Source organism: Meles meles, chromosome 8, assembly GCF_922984935.1.
Source record: "Meles meles chromosome 8, mMelMel3.1 paternal haplotype, whole genome shotgun sequence".
NCBI lineage: Eukaryota > Metazoa > Chordata > Mammalia > Carnivora > Mustelidae > Meles > Meles meles.
In genome coordinates this window covers 54,372,499-54,383,076 of record NC_060073.1, presented here as the reverse complement: position 1 = coordinate 54,383,076, position 10,578 = coordinate 54,372,499, and the positions used below count along the sequence as shown (strand labels likewise).

Here is a 10,578-nt window from a genome sequence, read left to right as displayed (position 1 = left end):
ATCCATTCGGCTCAGTACCTACTCTATGACATCTTTTGTTATTGTGAAAGATTTGCTGGCCGTGAGGGTACATGTATGAGAGTATGAAATACTCCAGTGAGTATATGTGGTGTATGGATTTGTGTGTGCTTATATAAGATACTATGAACTGAGAGCAATTAGGTATATGCAACATGTGGCATGTTTATGTGACAAGGAATAATGCCATGTGTGAGACACGGTCAATGAGGAAAGGTTATAGTAGTTACAAAGTTATTAGGGCCTCCGAGAATAAAAGATGCATTGCCTGTCCCTTTCCTTTGGGGACAACCTGACTTAAAGATCTCTTCATGCCTTTCTTCCTTCTTCTACTTTTTTTTCCACATCTCTAGATTCCCTCCAAGTTCAGTTTCCATTCCCTGATTTCTTCTAATTTCTACTCTCTTTATTGTATTTTCCCATTCTGATTTTTCTTCCTCATTTTTTCTCTGAATTAGATAAAGATACATCATTGCTTGATTAATTAGTAAACTTGACAGAATCATATGAAATCTTTAGAACGTGAAAGAACCTTTATCCCTTGCCTTCTTTGGAATATAAATGATACTACATTTCATCTTATTTGCCTTCTTTTTCACAGATTCTTATTATTCTCCTATTTGGCAGTCTTCCCAGTCCACATATACACATACATATGTAAATGTACAAATTACACATTTAAGGAATAGAGACATAGTCATTTTTTAAATATAATGTGCAGTCTCTCCCTGGATGCTAAGTTTTTGTTGTGCGTTAGGATTTATCAATGACTGTGGACTCTGAGAAACAAACTGAATGTTTTGGAGGGTAAGGGGGTGGGGAATTAGATGAGCCTGGTGGTGGGTATTAAGGAGGGCACATATTTCATGGAGCACTGGGTGTAGTGCATAAGCAATGAATCTTGGAACACTGAAAAAATAAAACAATTTGAAATAAAAAGCATTTATCAATGAGATAAGGGTATTATTTAGTGGACTTATCTCTAGAGAGACAGAAAGATACACAACATGCATACATGTTCAATACACACACACACACATACACACACACATCTGTATGAATCATACCCATTCATGTTATTTTGCAACCCTCTTTTGAAACTCAACAGTGTGAGCAACATCTTTCTACAGAAAATATAGATCTACTTCCATTTAATGGGATAGGGTTGGTACATGATCACAGCAGTCATTTCTTGAAATGGAGCTGTCAACATTGTGTGAACTACTTTCCATTAAGTTCTTAATTTAATCTTTACATCCATACTATGAATTTGTGGTTTATATCCATTTCACATGAGGAAACTGAGACATAAAGGAAATGAATCATTGGCCAAGGTCACAGAGCTAAGAAATAGGAGTAAAGGATTCACTCTATGCTACATGATTCACACATCTCTACTTTTACCCTTTTCTCTATATGGTATAGATTATATTATATGGAAAACAATAATTTGTTTAACACATCACCTATTGTTAGGCTGTAAGCTGTTTTATTTTAGAAATGATTCTATATGTGGATATCTTTTGAAACAAAGTTTTATGCCTACCTGAAATTATTTCCAAAATGTAAAGTCCTAAAAATAACTTAATTCAGGGAAAAAAAGCAAACCCATTTTGTGACTTTATATTTTTGATCACCTTCCAGGGAGATTTTATAAATGTTACATGCCTACATTTTTCATATCTGTTGGCCCATTCTCAAAAATACAGTTGGACATTTCAATCTATTTCAACTTTGCTAATCTAATGGGAGAGAAACATTACCTACTATTTTATTTTCTGTTTCTCTAAGTGAGTATGAATATTCTTGACACAGTTTTTGGGCATTTGCATTTCTTCTCTGAATTGCCTATATAATGTCCTCTTTGCATCATTTTCATTGGTATTCTTTTTAAACACTCTTTGATGTTCTAGTTTTCTATTTGTTGTTTATATATTTAAGTGTATCTGTTCTTGTGGTTTGATTTGTAAATTCCTGATGATTAGTGATATTGAGCATCTTTTTACGTGTCTTTTGGCCATCTGTTTGTCTTCTTTGGAGAACTGTCTGTTCATGTTTTCCACCCATTTTTTTTTTTTTTAATCGGTTAATTTGGGTTTGCGGTGTTGAGTTGTATCCATTCGTCGTGTATTTAGATACTTACCTTTTATTGGCTATGTCATTTGTAAATATCTTCTCCCATTCATTAGGTTGTCTTTCGTGTTGTTATTTCCTTTGCTGTGCAGAAGGCTTTTGTTTTGAAGTAGTCCCAATAGTTTATTTTTGTTTCTGTTTCCTTTGCCTCTGGAGACAAATCTAGAAAGATGTTGCTATGGCCAACAACAGAGACATTCCTGCCTGTGCTCTCTTCTAGTATTTTTATGGTTTTAGGTCTCACATTGAGACCCTTAACCCATTTTGAGTTTATTTTTGCATATGGTGTAAGAGAGTGGTCTGGTTTCATTCTTTTGCATGCATCTGTCCAATTTTCCCAACACCATCTGTGAAAAGACTATCTGTTTCCCATTGCATATGTTTGCCTCCTCTGTTAAAGATTAATCCACCATATAATGATGGGTTTATTTCTGGGCTCTGTTCTAATCTATACCTCTGTCCGTCTTTTGTTGTGCCAGTACTATATTGCTTTGATTATGACAGTTTTGCAGTATATCTGGAAATCTGCGACTGTGCTACCTACAGTTTTTGTTCTTTCTCAGGATTGCTTTGACTCTTCAGGTTCTTTGTGGTTGGTTCCATACAAATTTTAGGATTATTTGAATTAGTCCTGTGAAAAATGATGTTGGTGTTTTGATAAGGATTGCATTGAATCTGTAAATTGCTTTGGGCACTATGGGTATTTTAACAGTATTTTGTTCTTCCAACCCATGAGCATTTGTGTCATCTTCGATTTCTTTCATCGGTGTTTTATAGTATTCACAGTACAAGGCTTTCACCTCCTTGGTTAAGGTACTGCCTAGCTATCCTGTTCTTTTTGGTGCAGTCATAAATGGGATTGTTTCTTAATTTCCCTTTCTGCTGCCTCAGTTATTAGTGTATAGATATGCAACATGTTTCTCCATATTGATTTGGTATCCTGTGACCTTACAGAATTCACTCATCAGATTCTAGCAGGTTTTTTTTTTTTTTTTTTTTGGTGGCGTCTTTAGGATTTTCTACACATAGTATCATGTCATCTGCAGATAGTCAAAGTTTTACTACTTTGTTACTAATTCGGATGCCTTTATTTCTTTTTCTTACCTGATTGCTGCGGCTGGGCCTAAGGTGAATAAATGTGGTGAGAATGACCATCCCCCATCTTGCTCCTGATCTTAGGGGGAAACCTTTTGGTTTTTCACCATTGAGTGTGATGTTTTTCGTGGAGGGCTCTTATTATGTTTAGGTGTAATCCCTCTGCACCTACTTTGTGGAGAGTTTTTATCATGAATAGTTGTTGTATTTTCTCAAATGCTTTTTCTGCATCTATTGAAACAATCATATGCTTTTTATTCTTTCTCTCGTTGATGTGATGTTTCCTGTATCATGTTGATTGATCATAGTGAAAGATTTTTTAATGCATTGTTGGCTTCAATTTGCTAGTATTTTATTGAGGATTTGTGCATTTATATTCATCAGAGTACTGGCCTATAGTTCTCTCTCTTTTTGTAGTGTCTTTATCTGGTTTTGGTATCTCAGTAATGCTGGCCTCATACAATGAATTTGAAAGCTTTCCTTCCTCTTCTGTTTTTTGGAATAATTTGAGAAGAATAGGTATTAACTCTCCTTTAAATGTTTGGTAGCATTCACCTGTGAATCCTTCTGGTCCTGGACTTTTGTTTGCTGGGAGTTTTTGATTACGGATTCAGTTTCATGGCTGGTAATCAGTCTGTTCAAATTTTCCATTTATTCCTGATTCAGATTTGGGAGCTGATATGTTTCTAGGAATTTTTCCATTTCTTCTAGGTTGTATAACTCATTGGCATATAATATTCTTTTATAATTGTTTGTATTTCTGTGGTGCTGTTTGTAATTGCTCTTCTCACATTTGTAATTTTATGTATTTGGGTCCTTTCTTTTTTCTTTTGATAAGCCTGGCTAGGAGTTTATTAATTTTATTAATTTTTTCAAAGAACCAGCTCCTCATTTCATTGATCTGTTCTATTTTTTTTTAGTTTCGTTATCATTTATTTCCACATTAATCTTTATTATTTCCCTTCTTCAGCTGGTTTTAAGCCTTGTTTGATGTTCTTCTTCTAACTTCTATAGGTGTCAGGTTCGGTTGTTTATTTGATATTTTTCTTGCTTCTTGAGGTAAGCCTATATTGCAGTAGACTTCCCTCTTAGAAAACCTTTTCTTGCATCCCAAGGATTTTTGACCTTTGTGTGTTCATTTTCATTTGTCTCCATGTATTTTTTATTTCCTCTTTGATAGCTTTCTTTCTTTCTTCCTTTTTTCCTTCCTCCCTCCTCCCACTTTCTTTCTTCCTTCCTTACCCCCTCCCTCCCTCTCTTTCTTTCTTTCTTTCTTTCTCTCTTTCTTTCATATTTTTGGAAAGAGAGTGCATGGTCTGGAAGAGAGGGGCAGAGAGAGAGGAAGAGAATCTTAAGCAAAATCAAGAGTCGATGCTCAACCAACTGGCTCCTTTCTGGGCCTGCAAAGTTTCTGCTGATCTGCTGCTGGCCTTATGGGTTTCCCTTATATGTAACTGTCTTTTTTTCTCTTGCTGCCCCAAATTCCTCTTTCATTTCTTGATTGACCCATTCATTGTTTAGTAGCATGTTGTTTATCCTCCGTGGATTTGTGCTCTTCTAGATATTTTCTTTTGTTTGATTTCTAGTTTCATAGTATTGTGGTTGGAAGGATTCATGGTATGACTTCAATGATTTTGAATTTGTTAAGACTTATTTTGTGGCCTGATATGGGATTTAATCTGGAGACTGTTTTATATGACTTGAAAAGACTGTGTATTCTTCTGTTTTAGGATGGATTGTTCTGGCTATAGTACTTAGATCCATCTGGTCCAATGTGTCAATCAAGGCCACTGTATTCTAGTTGAGTTTATGTTTGGATAATCTATCCAATGATCTATCCTTTTTTGGTCTCTTGTTATAGTCTTTGTTTTTAAGTCTATTTTGTCTAATGGAAGTATTGCTACCCCAGGTTTCTTTGCACTTCTATTTGCATATAAGTTTTTTTTCTATCTATTCACCTTTGGTTTTTTTCTAAGATTTTATTTGTTTGAGAAAGAAGGAGAAAGCAGGTGTGCAAGAGAGCACAAGTTGGGGGGGCAGGGTAGAGGAAGACGCAGGCTCCTGCTGATCAGGGAGCCCAATGTGGGGCTTGATCCCAGGAATCTTGGATCATAACCTGAGCCAAAGGCAGACTTTATCCTACTGAGCCACCCAGCCATCCCTATCTACACACTTTCAATCTGCATATATCTTTAGGTCTAAACTGAGTCCCTTGTAGTCAGCATATAGATGAGTATGTTTTCTTTATCTGTTCTGTCACCCTGTGTCCTTTGATCAGAGCATTTAGTCCATTTACATTCAAAGTAGCTATTGATACATATGTGTTTGTGCCATTTTATTACTTGTTTTGTGGTTGTTTTGCAGTTTTTCTTTGATCCTTCTCTTGCTCACTTTCATGGCTTTTTGGTTTTCTTTAGTGATACACTCAGATTCCTTTCTCTTTATTCTTTGCATATCTATTACTAGTTTTTGATTTATGGTTACCATTCCATTCATATAGTACATCTTCTGCATACAGCAGTCTATATGAAGTTGATGATTGATTAAGATTGAACCCATTCTTTACTACTATCTCCACACCTTCCCCCCACACTCACAACATTTTATGTATATGGTGTCATATTTTACATCCTTTTATTTTGTGAATCTCTTGACTAATATACTTATTTTGACTAGTTTTGTGTTTCCTGCGGAATTCTTACTACAGTCTTTCCTTAACACTTAGGGTCTCTTAATGTTTTTTGCAAGAGTGGTTCAGCAGTCATGAACTCATAGGTTTTATTTGTCTGAGAAAGTTTTTATCTCTCCTTCTATTCTGAATGATGAACTTGCTGGATAAAGTATTCTTGGCTATGTATTTTTCCCTTTCAGCGCTTTGACTCTATCACTGGCTCCTTTCTGGGCCTGCAAAGTTTCTGCTGATCTGCTGCTGGCCTTATGGGTTTCCCTTATATGTAACTGTCTTTTTTTCTCTTGCTGCTTAAATTTTTTTTTCTTTACTACTACTTTTGTCATTTTAATTACTATATGTCTTGTTGTGGACATGCTTTGGTGATTTTCTTGGGGGATCTCTGTGCCTCCTGTATCTGGATTTCTGTTTCGTTCCAAGATATAGGAAGTTTTCAGATATTACTTCTTCAATAAATACTCTGCCCCCTTTTCTGTCTTTTCTCCTTCTGGAATCCTCACAATGTAAGTGTTATTAGACTTGGAGTCACTGAGTTCCCTATGTCTACTCTCTTTTTGTATAATTCTTTTTTCTCTCATTTGCTCAGCTTGATTACTTTCCACTACTGTGTCTTATGGGTCATTAAATCATTCATTTCCTCCTCTAGCTTGCTATTTATTCTATGAAGTGTATTTTTTTAAAGATTTTATTTGTTTATTTGACAGACAGAGATCACAAGCAGGCAGAGGTGGGGGGTGAAGGGGAGAGGTCGGGGGAGCCGGAAGCAGGCTCCCTGCTGAGCAGAGAGCCCAATACAGGGCTCAGTCCCAGGACCCTGAGATCATGACCTGATCCAAAGACAGAGGCTTAACCCACTGAGCCATCCAGGCACTCCCATCAGCTGTATTTTTTACTTCATTTATTGTGATCTTCCTCTGTGATGGGTTCTTTTTTATCTCTTTCTTAAGGGTCTCACTCTTCTCAAGTCCAGTGAGTATTTTTATGATCATTACTTTAAACTTTCTGTCTCTGTCAGATAATTAATATCTGTTTTGCTTAGGTCTCTTGCTGTGGGTTTGTCCTGTTCTTTCATTTGGGACACGTCCTTCTGTCTCTTCATTTTGTCTCACTTTCTTTGTCTGTGTCTCTGTCTTAGGACTCTCCTGCTCTTAAAAGTAATGGTTTTATGAAAAAGAGGTCATGTATGTCCTGCAGTACAGTGTCTCCTATTCTTCAGGACTTGGTACTTCAGTAAGTGTCTTTAATGTTTGTTGTACATGCCTTGCTGTTGAGTTCTGGCCACTTTTCCCTTCAGTCCAGTAGTCTACAGAGGCTCTCTTTGCCTGTGGTGTGCACTGTTTGGTCCCCAGACAAGTGGGCACATTTTAATAAGGTGTGCGCTAGTCTGCTTGTGAAATGAGACCAACGCTGCTGCCAGAACTGAGATCCTACAAAATGCATGGGTCGGGATATGAGGTGTTAGTGTCTAATGTCACGCAAGTTCAGAACTCTGATAAGCCTGGGTTGGAGTACTTGCTCTAGTCTAAAATCTTTCAAAATCTTCAACCTCTCTTAGAGCTTGACTGGAATTTTACCCAATTTATCAGTCCAGTTCAGTAAAGAACTGGGGAAATAGAACATGCATGACCATTTATTTTTTTTTAAGATGTTATTCATTTATTTGACAGAGATTACAAGTAAACAGAGAGGCAGACGGAGGGAGAGGGAGAAGCAGGCTCCCCACTGTGCAAGGAGCCCAATGCAGAGCTTGATCCCAGGACCCCGAGACCATGACCTGAGCTGAAGGCAGAGGCTTAATCCCCTGAGCCACCCAGGCACCCCTGTACTGACCTTTTAAATCACAGTAACTCTAGTGAGCAGTAATATGGACCATGCAACATCCTAGAATGTCACAAATCAGATTTTTCCTCATGGGGAAGAAAGGACTGGTAAAAACAGAATCTCTCCCTCCCCCATATTATTGAGAACTGGGTCAAAGTATGACTATTTAAGTATTTAAATATATTTGACATAATTATTTTCCAAAAGGATTGGACTGATTTTCCTACCCACTTGCATTGCACAAAAATGCATTTTTTGCACGCTCATTTTACAGAATTCTGCCATTTATTAAGTGTGTGTGTGATTTGGGGAAGGTGGATGAACTTTTCTGTGCCGCAGTTTTCTTGTCTGCAAAGTAAGATTAATAATGTCTACCTTATAATGTTATTGGACAATGTGATTATATAAAACTCTTGATGCCTGTCTTGGGTTAAATTTTCAATAAAATACTAGTTACTATTTTGTGATGTAGTTGTTTGTTAAAATTTTAACTAATTACACAGGTGAAAAATGTATCTCTCATTCTTATGTTGTATTTATTTATAAGTACTTATAATCATATCAAGTATTTTTCTTAAATTTAATACTTATTTGCATTTATTCTTTGTAAATAATTTTTGGGTCATTATGTATTTTAAAGCTGTAGTATATAATTTTATATATTTTATAAGAGGTGATTATATAAGGTACAAAATTCATTATAAGATAAAACAATAAACAAAATAAATCAAAGAGATGAAAAGTACAGCATGAGTAATATGGTAACTAATATTGTGATAATGTTTTATGGTGACAGGTGGTAACTACATTTACTGTGTTCAGCACTGTGTAAAGAATTGTCAAATCCTACTATGTTGTACACTTGAAACTAATATACCATTGTATGTCAACTATACTTCAGTTAAAGAATCAAATACATATTACATATTAATATTTATATTTTTCTAACTTATCTCATTTGTTAGTATATAATTGTTTATAGTAACCTGACACTATGTGTTTTTTTATGTTCAGTTAGCTGCTGTACACTGAAGCACATTGTTAGTTTTTGATGTAGTGTTCGATGATTCATTACTTGCATACAACACCCAGTACTCATCACGTCATATGCTCTCCTTAACTTTAAAGCAAGAAAAATTTGTGATTTTTTAAGAGGTCAAATTAAGTTTGATGCCAGAAAGCCATTTCTCATTTTTCAAACATATGTATTATGATTAAATATGTAACATTTTGAGCAGTTATCAGTGCAGTTTTATACATGGTAACAGTGCTAACAATATACACATCATTTTGTAAAAATGTGTATATAGTCATTTAGTAAAATCCACATAAAGTCTAATATCCTCATATCAGAACTAGCCAAGAAGGCTTTAACAATGTCGTACTCTATAAATAAGTGGAAATGGGAAGAAAAGATTTGGGAAACAATGAAGTGAACTTACATTACAACCAACTAATAAGAATTTAAATATTCTATTTAGTATTAATTAGAATGACATGAATAGCAACAAGCTAGAAATATCCAATTTGGTTTTAAACTGGGCTTTAAATGATACTCTTCTATGGGACTTGATGTCACCATCCCAAAGTCTGTTCTTTTTATTTGTGCAAACAGATAAAGAGGCATAAATCTCAATGGGAGAGGAAAACCAAACCTTTGTGACTGAGTTTGTTTTCCTTGGCCTTTCCCAGGACTTGCAGACCCAGATCCTGCTATTTACTCTTTTTCTCGTCATTTATCTTTTGACTGTGCTTGGAAACCTGCTCATCATCCTTCTCATCTTCATGGATTCTCGACTTCACACTCCCATGTACTTTTTTCTTAGAAACCTCTCTTTTGCAGATCTCTGCTTCTCTACTAGCATTGTCCCTCAAGTGTTGGTCCACTTCCTTGTGAAAAGGAAAATTATTTCTTTTTTTGGGTGTATGACCCAGATAATTGTCTTCCTTCTGGTGGGGTGTACAGAGTGTGCACTGCTGGCGGTGATGTCCTATGACCGGTATGTGGCTGTCTGCAAGCCCCTGCACTACTCCACCATCATGACCCAAAAGGTGTGTCTCCACCTGACCATAGGATCCTGGGCCAGTGGGGCACTAGTGTCTCTGGTAGATACCACCGTTACTTTCCAACTACCCTATCAAGGACAGAACATTATTAACCACTACTTTTGTGAACCTCCTGCCCTCCTGAAGCTGGCTTCAGCAGATACTTATGGCACAGAAATGGCCATCTTTGCCATGGGCGTGGTCATCCTCTTAGCTCCTGTCTGCCTGATCCTTATGTCCTACTGGAATATTATCTCCACTGTGATCCAGATGCAGTCTGGGGAGGGGAGGCTCAAGGCTTTTTCCACCTGTGGCTCCCATCTCATTGTTGTTGTCCTCTTCTATGGCTCAGGAATATTCACCTACATGCGGCCAAACTCCAAGAACACAAAAGAGCAGGATAAGATGATATCTGTGTTCTATACAGTGGTGACTCCAATGTTGAACCCCATAATTTACAGCCTGAGAAACAAAGATGTCAAAGGGGCTCTCAGAAAACTAGCTGAAAGAAAGTTCTTTTCTCGAGGTGGTGATCTCAGGGTCTGAGTTTTAGTTTAGTTTAGTTTAGTTTAGTTTTATATTTTTAGAGAGAGAGAGCAAGTGAGCAAAAGAGCGCATCCACAGGAGGGAGAGTAGAGGAAGAGGGAGAGAGAGAATCTTAAACAGGTTCCATGCCACTGCAGAGCTGACTCAGGGCTCCATCTCAACAACCCTGAGATTATAACCTGAGCTGATCAAGAATCAGAGGCTCAGCTCACTGAGTCACCCAGACATCC

At 36.7% G+C, this 10,578-nt stretch overlaps 1 protein-coding gene across 1 annotated transcript; it reads left to right on the top strand.

Moving 5' to 3' along the window:
* The first annotated feature begins 9,370 nt into the window (after positions 1-9,370).
* LOC123948699 (olfactory receptor 2D3) lies at positions 9,371-10,348 on the top strand. Its single transcript, XM_046015872.1, has one exon. The coding sequence runs from the start codon at positions 9,392-9,394 to the stop codon at positions 10,346-10,348; it is 957 nt and encodes a 318-aa protein (XP_045871828.1). The 5' UTR covers positions 9,371-9,391.
* Positions 10,349-10,578: the final 230 nt, after the last annotated feature.